We start from the raw sequence: 19,829 nt of genomic DNA on the forward strand, positions 1-19,829 counted from the left end.
ATGTCCACTGTCCACTCATTGAAAGTGCTGTATCTCCCTAATATTTCATAGTAAATGCCTGAAACAATGCCTAAAGACTGGCCACATGTAGAACAAGCCATAGAGATCGTGAACTGGGTCCTAAGTCTTTGTATGGTGGATAGGCTTTCAATGGAAAAACAGCCTTTCAAAATAATAGTACTTCCTGGATGGATTTTCCTCAGGTTTTCGCCTGCCATATCAGTTCTGTTATAACTCAGACATTATTTTAACAGTTTTGGAAACTTTAGAGCGTTTTCTATCCAAATCTACCAATTATATGCATATCCTAGCTTCTGGGCCTGAGTAGCAGGCAGTTTAATTTGGGCATGCTTTTCATCCAAAATTCCGAATGCTGCCCCCTACCCTAGTGAAGTTAACATACTTTCACTGCATCCAGTAGCCAGGTATTCATGTCTTTATTGAACACACTGTGTAAACATTCACAGTGCAGGGTGGAAAAAGTATGTGAACCCTTTGATTTAATAACTAGTTGAACCTCCTTTGGCAGCAATAATCTCAACCAAACGTTTTCTGTAGTTGTGTATCAGACCTGCACAACGGTCAGGAGGAATTTTGGACCATTCCTCTTTACAAAACTGTTTCAGTTCAGCAATACTCTTGGGATGTCTGGTGTGAACCGCTCTCGAGGTCATGCCACAGCATCTCAATCGGGTTGAGGTCAGGACTCTGACTGGGCCACTCCAGAAGGCGTATTTTCTTCTGTTGAAGCCATTATGTGGTTTATTTACTTCTGTGTTTGGGTTCGTTGTCCTGTTGCATCACCCAACTTCTGTTGAGCTTCAATTGGCGGAAAGATAGCTTTACATTCTCCTGAAAAATGTCTTGATAAACATGGGAATTCATTTTTCCATTGATGATAGCAAGTTGTCCAGGCCCTGAGGCAGCAAAGCAGACCCAAACCATGATGCTCCGCCCACCATATTTTACAGTTGGGATGAGGTTTTGATGTTGGTGTACTGTGCCTTTTTTTCTCCACACACGGTGTTGTGTGTTCCTTCCAAATAACTCAACTTTAGTTTCATCTGTCCACAAAATATTTTGTGGACAATACTGGAAAATCCAGATGCTCTTTTGCGAACTTCAGACGTGCTGCAATGTTTTTTTTGGACAGCAGTAGCTTCTTCCGTGGTGTCCTCCCATGAACACCATTCTTGTTTAGTGATTTACAGTTGAAGTCAGAAGTTTACATACACCTTAGCCAAATACATTTAAATTCAGTTTTTTCACAATTCCTCACATTTAATCCTAGTAAAGATTCCCTGTCTTAGGTCAGTTAGGATCACCACTTTATTCTAAGAATGTGAAATGATTTCAAAAAAACTTTACGGAAAAATAAACCATGCAATAATCTGAGACGGAGCACCACTTTATTCTAAGAATGTGAAATGATTTCAAAAAAACTTTACGGAAAAATAAACCATGCAATAATCTGAGACGGAGCTCAGATGAATAGCCAAATTAGCCGCCATGTTGGACTCAACAGAAACCAGAAAATACATGATAAATGTTTCCTTACCTTTGATAAATTCATCAGAATGCAGTCCTAGGAATCCCAGGTCCACAACAAATGCTTGATTTGTTCGTTAATGTCCGTTATTTATGTCAAATTAGCTACTTTCGAATTGTTTACCAAACACCCTAACCAAAGTCTCAAAGCGCGACCACTATAACGTGACGAAATGTCCAAACGTTCCGTTACAGTCAGTAGAAACATGTCAAACAATGTACTGAATCAATCTTTAGAATGTTGTTAACATACATCTTGAATAAAGTTCCGACCGGAGAATTACATCGACTTCAATTGAGAGATGGAACGGAGCTGCCTCTCACGTGAACGCGCGTTGAATGCATGGTCACCTCATGGCAGTGATTACTAATTTCTGTCTCCTTCGACCCCCCTTCACATTAGAGTCATCAGACTTAGTTCTATTGACTGTTGACATCTAGTGGAAGCCGTAGGAATTGAAAACCCATCCATATCTCTCTGTATTTTCAATGAGAGCTTTGTTGAAAATATGGCACCCCCAGAATAAATCCAAACAGGAAGTGGAACTTCTCAGGTTTTTGCCTGCCATATGAGTTCTGTTAATCTCACAGACATAATTCAAACAGTTTTAGAAACTTTAGAGTGTTTTCTATCCAATACTAATAATAATATGCATATATTAGTAACTGGTACTGAGGAGCAGGCCGTTTACTCTGGGCACCTTTCATCCACGCTACTCAATACTGCCCCTGCAGCCATAAGAAGTTAAATTGTTTAACTTGGGTCAAACGTTTTGGATAGCCTCCCACAAGCATTCCACAATAAGTTGGGTGAATTTTGGCCCACTCCTCCTGACAGAGCTGGTGTAACTGAGTCAGGTTTGTAGGCCTCCTTGCTCGCACACACTTTTTCAGTTCTGCCCACAAATATTTTATAGGATTGAGGTCAGGGCTTTGTGATGGCCACCCCAATACCTTGACTTTGTTGTCCTTTTTTTGCCACAACTTTGGAAGTATGCTTGGGGTCATTGTCCATTTGGAAGACCCATTTGTGACCAAGCTTTAACATCCTGATTGATGTCTTGAGATGTTGCTTTAATATATCCACATAATGTTCCTGCCTCATGTTGCCATCTATTTTGTGAAGTGCACCAGTCCCTTCAGTAGCAAAGCACCCCCACGACATGATGCTGCCACCACCGTGCTTCACAGTTGGGATGGTGTTCTTCGGCTTGCAAGCATACCCCTTTTTCCTCCAAACATAACGATGGTCATTATGGCCAAACAGTCCTATTTTTGTTTCATCAGACCAGAGGACATTTCTCCAAAAAGTACGATCTTTGTCCCCATTTGCAGTTGCAAACCTTAGGTTTTGGAACATTGGCTTCTTCCTTGTTGAGTGGCCTTTCAGGTTATGTTGATATAGGATATCGTTTTACTGTGGATATAGATACTTTTGTACCTGTTTCCTCCAGCATCTTCAGAAGGTCCTTTGCTGCTGTTCTGGGATTGATTTGCACTTTTTGCACCAAAGTATGTTCATCTCTAGGAGACAGATCACGTCTCCTTCCTGAGCAGTATGACGGCTGCATGGTCACATGGTGTTTATACTTGCGTACTATTGTTTGTACAGATGAATGTGGTACCTTCAGGTGTTTGGAAATTGCTCCCAAGGATGAACCAGATTTGTGGAGGTCTACAATTTTTTTCCGAGGTCTTGATTGATTTCTTTTGATTTTCCCATGGTGTCAAGCAAAGAGGCACTGAGTTTGAAGGTAGGCCTTGAAATACATCCACAGATATACCTCCAATTGACTCAAATGATGTCAATTAACCTATCATAAGCTTCTAAAGCCATGACATCATTTTCTGTAATTGTCCAAGCTGTTTAAAGGCACAGTTAGCTTAGTGTTTGCTAGCTTCTGACCCACTGGATTTGTGATGCAATGAATTATAAGTGAAATAATCTGTCTGTAAACAATTGTTGGAAAAATTACCTGTGTCATGCGCAAAGTAGGTGTCCTAACCAACTTGCCAAAACTTTAGTTTGTTAACGAGAAATTTGTGGAGTGGTTGAAAAACGAGTTTTAATGACTCCAACCTACGTGTATGTAAACTTCCGACTTCAATTGTACGTATCGTAGACTCGTCAACAAAGATGTTAGCATGTTCCAGCGATTTCTGTAAGTCTTTAGGTGACACTAGGATTCTTCTTAACCTCATTGAGTATTCTGCGCTGTGCTCTTGCAGTCATCTTTGTAGGTCATCCACTCCTAGGGAGACAAATTATAGACAATTTGTCTTACCGTGGACTGATGAACATCAAGGCTTTCAGAGGTACTTTGTAACCCTTTCCAGCTTTATGCAAGTCAAACATTTTTCATCTTAGTACTTCTGAGATCTCTTTTGTTTGAGGCATGGTTCACATGAGACAATGCTTCATGTGAATAGCAAACTCACATTTTGTGAGTGTTTTTTTATATTGCAGGGCAGCTCTAACCAACATCTCCAATCTCATTGATTAGCCTAGGGGTTCATATACTTTTTCCAACCTACACTGTGAATGTTGAAACGAAGTATTCAATATAGACAAGAAAAATACAATAATTTGTGTGTTATTAGTTTAAGCACACTGTTTGTCTATTGTTGACTTAGAGGAAGATCAGATCACATGTTTTGACCAATTTATGTAGAATTCCAGGTAATTCCAAAGGGTTCATATACTTTTTCTTGCAACTGTACATGTATCATATTTTTAGAGTGTATCCTGCCCCATTGTGGTCAAGCTGGTCTGCTAAACCACACCCATGATGATCACATTTCCCAACATGCTCTATTGCAGTTACATTTTTAGAATGACATGTAGCCTACATTGATTGATTCATTTATAACTTCATTTATCTTATGCTACACAAAGATAAATAACATACATCCAATCTGTTTGTTGGACTTATTTTACCCATTACTGAAATCGTTGTTCCAGTTTAGATGGTTTAGGTAGTCTCATTCATACATTTTTTTCTAACACTGGCAGTCATTCTGAATGCAGGTTGTGGCTGAATAAAAGTTCAAAATGTTGGATTGCCCTAATAAACCTGGATTCCAATAGGAAATAAACATCTCTTTGCAAGTCAGCTTATGCTGGTCACCAGCAAAAACACAACGATGGCTGGTCACCAATGAAAAAACACAATTATGGCTGGTCACCAGTGAAAACACAACAAAGGCTGGTCACCAGCGAAAACACAACGAATGATGGTCTATGCTGTTTTTTTCTGTAGGGAAAAGTCGTGCTATTTGTATTTAAGCAAAATGATTGGCCGTTCATTCAAGCACCACTACGCTTCCATGAGTCACAACTACTCGAGCACTTGAGTAGTACAAAAGGTGGTAGCTAACATAAACTCCCTCACTTTTGTACATCGCGCTGGTCCGTACAATTGACCTTATTTTAGTGCCCAAAAAACGTAATACTTCCAGATCAACTGTAATATCAATACCAATGTAAAGCACAATTTCTCCCCTTTCCAACAAAATCAATGACTAGGCCTTCATGATGCCCATCGCTGCATGATCCAAGAAGGCAATGAGCTCCATCAGGTCTTTTTTTAAATGTCGGGTGGGGAAGCTAACCTATTGTGTGATAGTGAGAAGGAGAGATGTCGTGTTGGGAAACGGCTTTTTTCACTCGATCTGTCCAATTTATCAGCTTATCGCCTCTAAGATATAAATAAAACACTATAAAGAGTTTATATAATGTGTCATTACATACCTATTTGAAGGTTTGTGTCGAATTTGAATCGGGTTTTTAGGGCGTTGCTAAAGTGATCTTCAGAAGTAAACAGCAGCTTTTAAAAGTCATGATAGCTTGCAGTGATGACGCAAAAAATGACTAGGTATCCCCCCTTACTCTGTCCCTGTCCCTTTCTTGTTTTTGAATGGTGAGAGAAGTGCTACACCTAGTGGAGAGAGGCTGTAAGACAAAATTAGTTGCTTTACGCGTGCTGTACGTTACGCCATGACACGTCATGATGTAACGTACAGCGTCGGAGGGGTCAGTTTTTTCAACTTTTCTCCAATACTGTACAGCCATCTATCTACTAGCTGAACTTATTTATTTTAGGGAAAGTGATTTACAAAAGTAAACCTTCAAAATGCTGGCTACTGTTGATAGTCTACAAAAACAAAATACACTTTAGCATTCGTCTGGCTAGTCTACTGTAGCCAGGTTTATATATTTTTTTGGAATGCAATTGTCTTAAAGGGGCAGCGCCCCATTGATAAACTACTCCATTTCCGGGCCAATAGAAATTCTGTTCGGTGCAGTGAGAAAAAAGTTTACGTTAATGACCAGGTCATGAGATCAGGAAAAACTTTTGAACCTGTGGTGCAACTTCTGCAGCTATAATTTTTATATCTTAATAATAGTCCATGGTCGATTGGCTGAGGTTACTGTCAGTCATTTCAAATCAAATCGTATTCGTCATGTTCTTTGTAAACTACAGGTATAGATTAACAGTGAAATGCTTACTTATGGGCCCTTCCCAACAATGCCGAGAAATCAAATAAAGAAATAATAGAAAAGTAATAACACATAATAATAAATACTCGATGAATAACAATAACCTGGCTATAAATCAAATCAAATTGTATTGGTCACATACACATGGTTAGCAGATGTTATTGCAAGCGTTGCGAAATGCTTGTGCTTCTAGTTCCGGCAGTGCAGCAATATCTAACATGTAATATAACAATTCCACAACAACTACCTAATACACACAAATCTAAGTAAAGGAATGAAATAAGAATATATACATATAAATATGAGCAATGACAGAGCGGCATAGGCAAGATGCGTTAGATGGTATAAAATGCAGTATATACATATGAGATGAGTAATGCAATATATTTCAAGATTATTAAGGTGGAATTATTAAAGTGACTAGTGATCCATTTATTAAAGTGGCCAATGATTTCAAGTCTGTATGTACGAATCATCCTCTCTGTGTTAGTGATGGCTGTTAAACAGTCTGATGACCTTGAGATAGAAGCTGTTTTTCAGTCTCTCGGTCCCAGCTTGATGCACCTGTACTGACCTCGCCTTCTAGATGGTAATGGGGTGAACAGGCAGTGGCTCAGGTGGTTGTTGTCCTTGATGATCTTTTTGGCCTTCCTGTGACATCGGGTGGTGTAGGTGTCCTGGAGGGCAGGTAGTTTGCCCCCGGTGATGCGTTGTGCAGACCGCACCACCCTCTGGAGAGCCCTGCGGTTGTGGGCGGTGCAGTTGCCGTACCAGGCAGTGATGCAGCCTGACAGGATGCTCTCAATGGAGCATCTTTAAAAGTTTGTGGCGCTTTTAGGTGACAAGCCAAATTTCTTCAGCCTCATACCCAGGACTCGAGGCTGTAATCACTGCCAAATGTGCTTCAACAAAGTACTGAGTAAAGGGTCTGAATACTTGTGATGTGATATTTCAGTTTTTTTATTACATTTGCACAATTTCTAAAAACCAGTTTCTGCTTTGTCGTTATGGGGTATTGTGTCAAGATTGATGAGAAAAACAAACAATATATACATCTTTTAATAACGCTGTAACTTAAGAAAATGTGGAAAAGGTCAAGGGGTCTGAAAACCTTCTGAATGCACTGTATAACTAGCAATAACGTGATTAGGCAGCAGGATAGATAAGAAAAATGTTTATGCAAAAAGGTTCAATGCAGATAGTCCATGTAGCTATTTCGTTAACTATTTACAGTAACTAACTATTTAGCAGGCTTATGGTTTGGGGGTAGACGCTGTTCAAGGTTCTATTGATTCCAGACTTGGTGCATCAGTACCGCTTGCCATGCGGTAGCAAAGAGAAATGTCTATGACTTGGGTGGCTGGAGTCTAACAATTTTTAGGGCCTTCCTCTGACACCACCTGGTTTAGAGTTCCTGGATGGCAGGGAGCTCGGCCCCAGTGATGTACAGTCACTTGTCTTGTATGCTAAATAAAAACGGCTGAAATCGAGGAGCCATGTGCAGTCATACAGAGAAGCAAGGCAGTAGATCTATTTATAACTTGCACTGAGTTGACACACTGAGTTGGCGCAGCAGACAACTCTTCACCATATCGGTAATAACGTTCCCGCTACATGGTAAGGGGGAATAGTCAGGTTTTGCTGATTTGATATCAGATTCAAAATGCCTGTAAATCAGACCAGATCCAGGATAAGAGATCGGAATGACCCGATCAACAGACCCGAGTTTATGTCACTGAACCAGCCTCTCAGAAATAGCAACGAGGCACGGGGGACATTACGGCGGCCTGGTTCACTGAAACGCCAGCCAAGCCAACAGCAGCAGCAGCAACCTCAAAATGTACAGCAGGAGCCGCTTGAAAACAGCACTGAGGACCGCAGAGAATCTGTTAAACTTCCAGAAGAGGATTGCATACAACTCAACCCCTCCTTTAAGGGCATTGCAATGAACTCTCTTATGGCGATTGATATATGCATGTCCAAAAGGCTTGGGGTTTGCGCATATTCTCACTCCTCATGGGGCAGTGTGCGCTCCATGGTCAACCTGCTTGCATTCACTGGTCATGGCATCCCTTGGATTATTGGCACAATTATATGTCTCACCAGAAGCAACACAATGGCAGGACAAGAAGTTCTGGTCAATTTGCTTCTTGGTAAGTATTTATTTTATACAATTTACCTTTTTGGCATCAAATGTCGCAGACTCGAATCATTCAAGCATAAGGGACACGTCTTCAGTGTTTTAGACTGAATTTAGTTTTCGTTCCCACCACTCTTGAGAAGTATTAATAGGTTTTCGTCAGTGCATTTCATTTCATCCCTTGTGTACAGCTTATTCAAATCAATTTATATGTGTCACATGCAATGAATACAACTGGTGTAGACTTCCCAACGATGCACAAAATAAAATAGTAGCCTGAGGAATAAATAAAATACACAGGAATGGAGCTACCTGTACCAGATCAATGTGCAGAGGTATTTCAGGTAGATATGTACATAGGGCTGTTGCGGTGACTGCATTACCGCCACACCGGCTGTCAAGAATCATGAAGGCAGTCAAATTCCACATGACCGTTTAGTCACAGTAATTAGGCTTCTCCAAGCTATGATGCTGCTGCTGGTCATTAGTAGCCTACCAAACTTGCTAACTGCCTGGTACTCAGCACTCTATTGTCCCTCGAATCACTCTGACATCAATGCAAATATGTTCTAAAATCGAATCAAACAATTCATGAGAGTCCATGCGCTCATGTTGCGCACCATTTCTATAGGCTATGCAATTGCGGGAGAAAACAGAGTGATGGCCACTAATAAAAAGACGAGGTTCCCATCAGCTTTCTATAGGCTAGGCCTACTATATTTATTTGAAAATAAACCACGGGGAAAAGCATCCTCCATTCGCTATTTAAATGCATAGATGACATGTATCTTTTCCCGCTGCCCCTGTTTCGATATAGGTGCATGATAATGGTCCATTCTAAATCAAAACAAATTTCACACATATAGTATTTACTATATGTTAAGACAATATTATATCAAGAATAGTCTGATGGGTGACAATATTAGCCTACTACTTGTGAATTATATATTATCACTGGTGAATGATGCCCAGTATAAGAAACAATATATTTTTTTTGTTGTCCCCTTTTTCAATCATAGTCGCACACCTCATGTAGCCTGGCCCATAGGCCTATATGTTTTAATAAGGTTTGTATCACAACTAAAGTGGCCAAATAAGTTCTTCAATTTAAGGACATTAATCTGCTTTACAAGGGGTGTAAAGCATAACTGACATAAGCAGCGCATGAGTTTCAAGTTTGGTGAAAATAATTTTCAACATAAAACTGCACCTTTATAATAGAAGCATTACATAAATAATTGCAATTTGCGGTCACCTTTGATAGTGGTGTTTTCCGCTAATGGAACATTAGCCGCTGAAATCGAGGAGACATGTGCATTCATACAGATACAAAAGCAAGGCAGTAGATCTATTTATAACTCGCACCTCAGAGCAACACTTGATCTCTCTGCAGACAACTCTTCACCATATCGGTAATAACGTCCCCGCTACATGGAAAGGGGGAATAGTCAGGTTTTGCTGATTTGATATCAGAATCAAAATGCCTATAAATCCGACCAGATCCAGGATAAGAGATCGGAATGACCCGATCAACAGACCCGAGTTTCTGTCACTGAACCAGCCTCTCAGAAATAGCAACGAGGCACGGGGGACATTAAGACGGCCTGGTTTACTGAAACGCCAGCCAAGCCAACAGCAGCAGCAGCAACCTCAAAATGTACAGCAGGAGCCGCTTGAAAACAACACTGAGGACCGCAGAGAATCTGTTAAACTTCCAGAAGAGGATTGCATACAACTCAACCCCTCCTTTAAGGGCATTGCAATGAACTCTCTTATGGCGATTGATATATGCATGTCCAAAAGGCTTGGGGTTTGCGCATATTCTCACTCCTCATGGGGCAGTGTGCGCTCCATGGTCAACCTGCTTGCAATCACTGGTCATGGCATCCCTTGGATTGTTGGCACAATTATATGTCTCACCAGAAGCAACACAATGGCAGGACAAGAAGTTCTGGTCAATTTGCTTCTTGGTAAGTGATTAAATCTTTCGATTGACCTTTTCTTCATCAAATGTCACAGACTCGAATCATTCAAACATAAGGGACACGTCTTCACAGTGTTTTTTTCTGACTGATTTTAGTTTTCTTTCCCACCACTCTTGAGGGGTATTAATAGGTTTTTGTCTGTGCATTTCATTTCATCCCTTATGTACAGCTTATTCAAATCAAATTATATGTGTCACATGCAATGAATACAACTGGTGTAGACTTCACCTACCAACTATGCACAAAATAAAATAGTAGCATGAGGAAGAAAAGAAATACATAAGAATGGAGCTACCTGTGCCAGATCTATGTGCAGAGGTATTTCAGGTAGATGTGTACAGATAGGGCTGTTGCGGTGACTGTATTACCACCACACCGGTGGTCACGAGTCATGAAGGCAGTCAAGTTCCACATGACCGTTTAGTCACAGTAATTAGGCTTCTCCAAGCTATGATGCTGCTGCTGGTCATTAGTAGCCCACCAAACTAACTGCCTGGTACTCAGCCCTCTATTGTCCCTCTAATCACTCTGACATCAATGCAAATATATTCTAAAATCTAATCAAACACTTCATGAGAGTCCATGCGCTCATGTTGTGCACCCTTTCTATAGGCTATGCAATTGCGGGAGAAAACAGAGTGATGGCCACTAATAAAAAGACGAGGTTCCCATCAGCTTCTATAGGCTAGGCCTACTATATTTATTTGAAAAATGAACCACGGGGAAAAGCATCCTCCATTCGCTATTTAAATGCATAGATGACATGTATCTTTTCCCGCTGCTCCTGTTTCGATATAGGTGCATGATAATGGTCCATTCTAAATCAAAACAAATTTCACACATATAGTATTTACTATATGTTAAGACAATATTATATCAAGAATAGTCTGATGGGTGACAATATTAGCCTACCACTTGTGAATTATATATTATCACTGGTGAATGATGCCCAGTATAAGAAACAATATATTTTTTTGTTGTCGCCTTTTTCAATCATAGTCGCACACCTCATGTAGCCTGGCCCATAGGCCTATATGTTTTAATAAGGTTTGTATCACAACTAAAGTGGCCAAATAACTTATTTAATTTAAGGACATTAATCTGCTTTACAAGGGGTGTAGAGCATAACTGACATAAGCAGCGCATGAGTTTCAAGTTTGGTGATAATAATTTTCAACATAAAAATGTACCTTTATAATAGAAGCATTACATTTACAATTGCATTTGCGGTCACTTTTGATAATGGTGTTTTCCGCTAATGGAACATTAGCCGCTGAAATCAAGGAGACGTGCAGTCATACAGATACAGAAGTAAGGCAGTAGATCTATTTATAACTCGCACTGAGTTGGCGCCTCAGAGCAACACTTGATCTCTCTGCAGACAACTCTTCGCCATATCGGTAATAACGTCCCCGCTACATGGAAAGGGGGAATAGTCAGGTTTTGCTGATTTGATATCAGAATCAAAATGCCAATAAATCCGACCAGATCCAGGATAAGAGATCGGAATGACCCGATCAACAGACCCGAGTTTATGTCACTGAACCAGCCTCTCAGAAATAGCAACGAGGCACGGGGGACATTAAGACGGCCTGGTTTACTGAAACGCCAGCCAAGCCAACAGCAGCAGCAGCAACCTCAAAATGTACAGCAGGAGCCGCTTGAAAACAACACTGAGGACCGCAGAGAATCTGTTAAACTTCCAGAAGAGGATTGCATACAACTCAACCCCTCCTTTAAGGGCATTGCAATGAACTCTCTTTTGGCGATTGATATATGCATGTCCAAAAGGCTTGGGGTTTGCGCATATTCTCACTCCTCATGGGGCAGTGTGCGCTCCATGGTCAACCTGCTTGCAATCACTGGTCATGGCATCCCTTGGATTATTGGCACAATTATATGTCTCACCAGAAGCAACACAATGGCAGGACAAGAAGTTCTGGTCAATTTGCTTCTTGGTAAGTGATTACATTTTTCGATTGACCTTTTCTTCATCAAATGTCGCAGACTCGAATCATTCAAGCATAAGGGACACGTCTTCACAGTGGTTTTATCTGACTGAATTGAGTTTTTGTTCCCACCACTCTTGAGGAGTATTCATAGGATGTTGTCTGTGCATTTAATTCCATACCTTGGGTACAGCTTATTCAAATCAAATTATATGTGTCACATGCAATGAATACAACTGGTGTAGACTTCACTTACCAACGATGCACAAAATAAAATAGTAGCATGCGGAATAAAAAAAGAACACAAGAATGGAGCTACCTGTACCAGATCACATGTATCTTTTCCCACTGTCCCTGTTTCGATACAGGTCCATTCTAAATCAAAACAAATTTCACACATATATTATTTAGTATATGTAAGACAGTATTAAATCAAGAATAGCATAAGAAACAATTACTTTCTTTGTTGTTGACTTTTTCGAATCATAGTTCCACACCTCATGTAGCCTAGCCCATAGGCCTATATGTTTAAATATGGTTTGTATCACAACTAAAGTGGCCAAATAACTTCAAATTAAGCACATGAATCTGCTTTACAAGGGGTGTAGAGCCTAACTGGCATACATGAGCAGCACATGAGTTTCAAGTTGGGGGAGGATAATTTTCAGCATATAAATGCACCTTTATAATAGAAGCATTACATGAATAATTGAATTTGCGGTCACTTTTGATAATGGTGTTTTCTGCTAATGGAACATTTGTGCTTGTAGCCTACTACCATGTGCACATTGCTGCGCTTATAATGTGATTAAATAATATTTTGTACTATGGGGGATAGTAAATTGACATAGGCTAGTGCTTTTGCTGTTCATTAGGCCTACTCATCTTGTTGGCTGACGAAAAGTCAATGTGGACAGTTCTTCCAATATCTTCAATATGGACCTCAGAATTGCATAAGGACGCATGCAATTGCGTCCCCAATGTGTCTGTCGTCACTTGTAGCCTGTGAGAGAGACCCGATCACTTGATGGAGCGCGCAGCACTCAGAGAGAAGGGCACAACGGCCACTAACCACAAAAGGCATGGATTTTTTTGCGTGCATTACAGCCACACAAATTCTAGGCATTATCAAGTGTTGTCAAATTGTGAATGAGTGACTGATGTAGTGTGTACAGCCTGCACAAAAAACTAAGCAGAGCTCATGCCTTTCAAGCAACTTTTTTCAAATCATCATTAGAGTGGCATCATTTTCATACTGAATGAAGCACTTAACGGACCTCATGGGAGCCATTTTTCACTTAATTTAAGAGGGACATTTTCCTTAAAATGTTTTGTGCAACTGACTTAAAGTTAAGGAAACTTTAAGGGAAAAGGTAAGAGGGAAATTTACTTAAGATGTTTTAGGCAACCGGGCCCTGGAGTCTTTGGCAATTTTTGGGGCCTTCCCCTGACACCGCCTGATATACAGGTCCTGGATGGCAGGGAGCTCAGCCTCAGTGATGTGCTTGGCTGTCCACACCACCCTCTGTAGCGTTTGCGTTCATTTGGTATACCAAGCGATGATGCAACCAGTTAAGATGCTCTTAATAGTGCAGCTGTCTAATTTTTTGAGGATCTGAGGGCCCATGCCAAATCTTTTCAGCCTCCTGAGGAGGAAGAGGTGCTGCCATGCCTGCTTCACGACTGTGCGGGTGTTTGTGGACCATGTTAGGTCCTTAGTGATGTGGAAACCAAAGAACTTTAAGCTCTCGACCCGCTACACAACAGCCCTGCCTTGCATGCATTTTTTGTAGGTAGAATAAAAGTGGTCTAGAATTTTAGCTTACTCTGGGTGAGGGGTTTCGTGTTTGTTTATGGCCCCATCCAGACGTGTCTAGGAAAGCTGTCTGTGATATCTGTGTCCTCAGTAAGCTCTCTCATGTTGAAACAGTTGGAATACTGGTCATGAGCTGATTCACAATATAAAGAATGTTTTCAATAGGCTACCATCAGTGATAGACTGGCCACAGGGCAATTCTATCATATGCCAGATGGGCTGGTACATATTCAGCCACATGGGCCTTTCTAATATTTTTTGTTGTATAATAATAATAATAATAAAATGCTAATAATAGGGGCCAGTGTGCGGACTGCTTGTTGCAATTTTGACGAGGCTCTTGTTCAGGGCATGAATGGGATAACAAATCCAGTTTTTGGTGTAATCCGTAAAGAAAACTTTAAGCTTGTCTCTCAATTTAAAAAAAATGTGTCAATACATTGCCCCTTGATAACCAGCACTCCCCATATCATTGCATAGTGCAGAAAATACATGAGAGTTCAGGGACCTTGCTTTAACTTGTTATGGATAGGGGGCAGCATTGTCACGTTTGGATGAAAAGCGTGCCCAGAGTAAACTGCCTGCTACTCAGTCCCAATTGCTAATATATGCATATTATTAGTAGATTTGGATAGAAAACACTCTGAAGTTTCTAAAACTGTTTGAATGATGTCTGTGAGTATAACAGAACTCATATGGCAGGCGAAAAACTGAGAAGAATCCAACCAGGAAGTGGGAAATCTGAGGTTTGTAGGTTTTCAACTCTTGGCCTATCAAATACACAGTGTCTATGGGGTCGTTTTGCACTTCCTAACGCTTCCACTAGATGTCAACAGTCTTTAGAACCTTGTTTGATGCTTCTACTGTGAAGTGGGGCCGAATGAGAGGGGAATGAGTCAGGGCTCTGGCAAAATGCCAGGAGCACGTGACGCTCGTTCACGTGAGAGCGAGCTCTGTTCCATTGCTTTTCTGAAGACAAAGGAATTCTCCGGTTGGAACATTATTGAAAATTTATGTTAAAAACATCCTAAAGATTGATTCTATACTTCGTTCGACATGTTTCTACGGACTGTAATATGACTTTTCGTCTGAACTTTTGCCTGGACCTGCCCGCACGACGTGAGTTTAGATTGTGTACTGAACGCGCGAACCAAAAGGAGTAATTTGGACATAAATGATGGACTTTATGGAACAAATAAAACATTTTCTGGGATTCCTGGGAGTGCATTTTGAAAAAGATCATCAAAGGTAAGTGAATATTTATAATGCTATTTCTGATTTATGTTAAATCCAACATGGCGGATATCTCTTTGGGTTGATTTGTTCTTCTTTTCACACTGTCATTACGTTTAGTATTGTGGTTGTATTGTGTGTTGTGTTGTTGATCCAGTGTCAGTTGTCTCCTATCACAGCCATTAACCTCTGTAACTGTTTTAAAGTCACCATTAGCCTCATGGTGAAATCCCTGAGCTGTTTCCTTCCTCTCTGGCAACTGAGTTAAGAAGGACGCCTGTGTTTTTGTAGTGACTGGGTGTATTGATACACCATCTCAATTTAATCAATTTTAAATTAAGGCTGTAACACAACAAAATGTGTGACTGATAACTGATTCATTATAATATGATACTAACAGATTATAAACAGTTCATGGATACTGACAAGGCTTATAATGGATTATGAGATCATCATAAAGGGATAGTTACAAAATTACGCTTTGGTTTCCTTAATTTATTAGCAGTCTATGGACAAGGTAAGACAGCAATTCACGCTTTTTTTTTGTTTACCTGGTCACTATCTGCAATGCTATTTTTTGGGCATTTTTGTCCAAAAACCAATGCAAGTCAACTGCTCTCCAGACCCTATAAACCCCTTTGTGTGATTGGTACAGTTGGCTAGGCTAGATGGGCTGGAATCTACAAACAGGGACAGATTTGGGGCATGCCAACTTTAAAAACAAGTGGTTGGCACTGGTAAAACTTGTGCAGGTCCTGACTCAGATATCCTACTATCATCTATCATCTAGGTCTAAGATGTTTTCTGTTAATCCTTTACGCTAACACATAATTTCCTCTCCCTCCTCAGCTCTTTTACTGGATGTAATGACCGTCGCCGGAATGCAGAAACTCGTGAAGCGCAAAGGACCATGGGAGATGACGCCTGGCCTCTTTGATTACATAGCGATGGACATTTACTCTTTCCCAGCAGCACATGCAAGCCGGGCTGCCATGGTATCCAAGTTCCTTTTGTCACACTTAGTGCTCGCTGTCCCTCTGCGCATCTTACTGGTGCTGTGGGCTTTCCTGGCCGGCATGTCCCGCGTTCTTCTTGGCCGCCACCACCTGACAGATGTGGGATTTGGTTTTGCATTGGGCTATCTCCATTTCAATCTAGTTGAAATGGTGTGGCTTCCCTCCAACACTTGTCAGACTTTGATCTCCATCGGGAAACTCAGTTGGATCCCCCTCTAATGACAATATCAGCATTTTAGGAAACCCACAAAAGCTTGACATCCTCCTATCCCTCGGTCCCTATTTTAGTTACGTTTTTCTGTCACAGCCCCTCACTGGCCCTCATGTCATTTTAAATAGAAGTCTATGAAGACATAATGTATGTTAATCACATTTACCCCTAGATAATACGTTTTTTTTCAGCTTTGACTGAATTTCTTTCTCCAGTGTAAATGCAGTATGCAAGGAAATTAATGCATCCTTGTGACACATTTCCGATGTCTTTCTGACTAGCGTTTATTTATTACATTTTGATCCACAATTTTTTGTTTTGTCAACATATATGACAATTAATTTTTTACTATAAAAAAACAGTGTTTTTAAAACTCATTCTCTGCACCTGAAAGTGTATGTATTTAAAATTTGCTAGTATCAGTAAAACAATCATAAGCTATCAGGGATTTTGTGAAAGACACACTTTTACATGACTCACTGTCAGATATTTTGTGTACAGTATGCAGGAGAAGATACAGGTAACTGCCAAAGTAAACACTTGAGTAAATGAGGGACGCAAAGTATATTGATAGCAGATGCTTCCAACCAAGTGTGGTTCCTGAGTTAAAAAAGCAATTAACATCCCATCATGCTTAGGGTCATGTATAAAATGCCTAGTTGCCCATTACTTTGGCTACCATGGCAAGATGAAGAGATCTCAGTTACTTTGAAAGAGGGGTGTCAAAAGAGCATTATCAGGCCCAAGGACCCACAGCAAAAATAATTTTTTTTCTTCACTACTTTCATTTATCTGCAGTCCATATTTAGCCTTAAAACTAAGTGTTTTACCATTTTCTTTTCAGGACATTTAGGGCTACAAGTAGAATAATTTGACATAAACAGTTGCATTCATGAGTTTTATTGACAAATGTCAATAAAAAATGTTGGTCTGCCAATCAAAAACCTGACTAAATTAATTTCTAAGAATGCTGTAAGTACAGAAATGGTTTGCTCAGTGGGAAATGAATATCCAACTATTGTGTGGCTTGTGAGCATCATATACAGCTGAAGTCGGAAGTTTACATACACTTAGGTTCGAGTCATTAAAACTTGTTTTTCAAACACTACACACATTTCTTGTTAACAAACTATAGTTTTGGCATGTCGGTTAGGACATCTGCTTTGTACATGACACAATCATTTTTTCCAACAATTGTTTACAGACAGATTATTTCACTTATAATTCACTGTATCACAATTCCAGTGGGTCAGAAGTTTACATACACTAAGTTGACTGTGCCTTTAAAAAGCTTGGACAATTCCAGAAAATGATTAGAAGCTTCTGATAGGCTAATTTACATAATTTACATAATTTGAGTCAATTGGAGGTGTACCTGTGGATGTATTTCAAGGCCTACCTTCAAACTCAGTGCCTCTTTGCTTGACAATCATGGGAAAATGAAAAGAAATCAGCCAAGACCTCAGAAAAAAGACCTCCACAAGTCTGGTTCATCCCTGGGAGCAATTTCCAAATGCCTGAAAGTACCACATTCATCTGTACAAACAATAGTTTGCAAGTATAAACACCATGGGATCACGCAGCCGTCATACCGCTCAGGAAGAAGACGCGTTCTGTCTCCTAGAGATGAACGTACTTTGGTGCGAAAAGTGCAAATCAATCCCAGAACAACCTCAAAGGACCTTGTGAAGATACTGGAGGAAACAGGTACAAAAGTATCTATATCCACAGTAAAACGAGTCCTATATCGACATAACCTGAAAGGCCACTCAGCAAGGAAAGGCCGCTCCAAAACCACCATAAAAAAGCCAGACTACGGTTTGCAACTGCACATGGGGACAAAGATCGTACTTTTCGTACTTTTTGTCCTCTGGTCTGAGGAAACAAAAATATAACTGTTTGGCCATAATGACCATCGTAATATGTGGAGGAAAAAGGGGGAGGCTTGCAAGACGAAGATCACCATCCCAACCATGAAGAACAGGGGTGGCAGCATCATGTTGTGGGGGTGCTTTGCTGCAGGAGGGACTCGTGCACTTCACAACATAGATGGCATCATGAGGCAGGAAAATGATGTGCATATATTGAAGCAACATCTCAAGACATCAGTCAGGAAGTTAAAGATTGGTCACAAATGGGTCTTCCAAATGAACAATGACCCCAAGCATACTTCCAAAGTTGTGGCAAAATGGCTTAAGGACAACAAAGTCAAGGTATTGGAGTGGCCATCACAAAGCCCTGACCTCAATCCTATAGAAATTTTGTGGGCAGAACTGAAAAAGCATGTGCGAGCAAGAAGGCCTACAAACCTGACTCATTTACACCAGCTCTGTCAGGAAGAATGGGCCAAAATTCACCCAACTTATTGTGGGAAGCTTGTGGAAGGCTACCCGAAACGTTTGACCCAAGTTAAACAATTTAAAGGCAATGCTACCAAATACTAATTGAGTGTATGTAAACTTCTGACCCACTGGGAATGTGATAAAAGAAATAAAAGCTGAAATTAATCATTCTCTCTACTATTATTCTGACTTTTCACATTCTTAAACTAAAGTGGTGATCCTAACTGACCTAAAACAGGGAATTTTTACTTGGATTAAATGTCAGGAATTGTGAAAAACTGATGCTGTTCTAATTGCCTAAGATGCTATTTTTACATGAATGGAAATACGTGTCTCTACGTTTTCTTTACAGTAATTTCAGCAACACACCTTATATTGTGTTTAATTTTGTGGGTTTTGCCTTAAGTGTTGTCCGTTTCAAATGTGTAAGCGATAGCTTCCTGAGGCATTCAGATCAAAATATTTCTATGCGGTAATTTTTTTCATGCCACCACATAATGAAACTGCTGTCCTTTTGTAAGGCAGTCTACAGTTACTGGTTAAAACAAAAGTTAAGATTGAAATGAGATTTTTCAATAGATCAACATTTTGGATAAGTAAGGTGTGGGACAGGGTTGCGTAATAATAAACTATTCAGTAAGTAAGCATTCACTGAACAGATTGATTTGAATTCAGATGGATGGGTTAGGGTTGGTTTAATTCTATTACAAAGTGGGTCATTTATCTTTGAACAATGAAATGTTACCAGCAATCTTTTCATGTACTATCTGATCTTGAATAGTGTATACACGCATGCGTCTATGTATTGGCATATCCATTAAACATAAATGATATCCTCAATTGATTTGCTGAAATGTGTGACATTTTGTATGGATGAGAACATAAGGGACAGTGCCCTCGAGATGCAGGTGCATTTTATGTAGGTGCATTCTATTTTTACAGAGGTGTGCTCCATCTAGGACACCTTTTAACAATACCCTCCTCTGCGCTATACAGTAGCTGTACACTTTGTCAACATGGCAATTATTTGTTGGATGTGCCTGAACCAAACTCAATTTTAATATGTCAATTCAACTATTTATTCAATG

The 19,829-nt window shown here is 40.1% G+C and overlaps 3 protein-coding genes across 3 annotated transcripts; all 3 read left to right on the top strand.

Moving 5' to 3' along the window:
- Positions 1-7,614: 7,614 nt before the first annotated feature.
- On the top strand, positions 7,615-9,225 carry LOC129825857 (inactive phospholipid phosphatase 7-like). Its single transcript, XM_055885989.1, has 2 exons — positions 7,615-8,202; positions 9,209-9,225. The coding sequence occupies exons 1-2, from the start codon at positions 7,713-7,715 to the stop codon at positions 9,223-9,225; spliced, it is 507 nt and encodes a 168-aa protein (XP_055741964.1). The 5' UTR covers positions 7,615-7,712.
- Positions 9,226-9,503: 278 nt separating this feature from the next.
- Positions 9,504-10,167, top strand: LOC129825859 (inactive phospholipid phosphatase 7-like). Its single transcript, XM_055885990.1, has one exon. It carries the CDS (start codon positions 9,670-9,672, stop codon positions 10,165-10,167), a length of 498 nt encoding a protein of 165 aa, XP_055741965.1. The 5' UTR covers positions 9,504-9,669.
- A 1,378-nt stretch (positions 10,168-11,545) lies between these two features.
- LOC129825930 (inactive phospholipid phosphatase 7-like) lies at positions 11,546-19,585 on the top strand. The gene is made up of 2 exons (XM_055886047.1): positions 11,546-12,132; positions 16,022-19,585. Exons 1-2 carry the CDS (start codon positions 11,643-11,645, stop codon positions 16,405-16,407), a joined length of 876 nt encoding a protein of 291 aa, XP_055742022.1. The 5' UTR covers positions 11,546-11,642; the 3' UTR covers positions 16,408-19,585.
- The last annotated feature ends 244 nt before the right edge of the window (positions 19,586-19,829 follow it).

This window comes from Salvelinus fontinalis, chromosome 28 (assembly GCF_029448725.1).
Source record: "Salvelinus fontinalis isolate EN_2023a chromosome 28, ASM2944872v1, whole genome shotgun sequence".
Classification (NCBI taxonomy): domain Eukaryota; kingdom Metazoa; phylum Chordata; class Actinopteri; order Salmoniformes; family Salmonidae; genus Salvelinus; species Salvelinus fontinalis.

Bases quoted from the DNA above. Each gene is read 5' to 3' on its own strand.
- LOC129825857 (XM_055885989.1), top strand. From the start codon at position 7,713: ATGCCTGTAAATCAGACCAGATCCAGGATAAGAGATCGGAATGACCCG.
- LOC129825859 (XM_055885990.1), top strand. From the start codon at position 9,670: ATGCCTATAAATCCGACCAGATCCAGGATAAGAGATCGGAATGACCCG.
- LOC129825930 (XM_055886047.1), top strand. From the start codon at position 11,643: ATGCCAATAAATCCGACCAGATCCAGGATAAGAGATCGGAATGACCCG. The intron at 12,133-16,021 runs GTAAGTGATTAC...CTCCCTCCTCAG, and splicing joins TCTGGTCAATTTGCTTCTTG to CTCTTTTACTGGATGTAATG.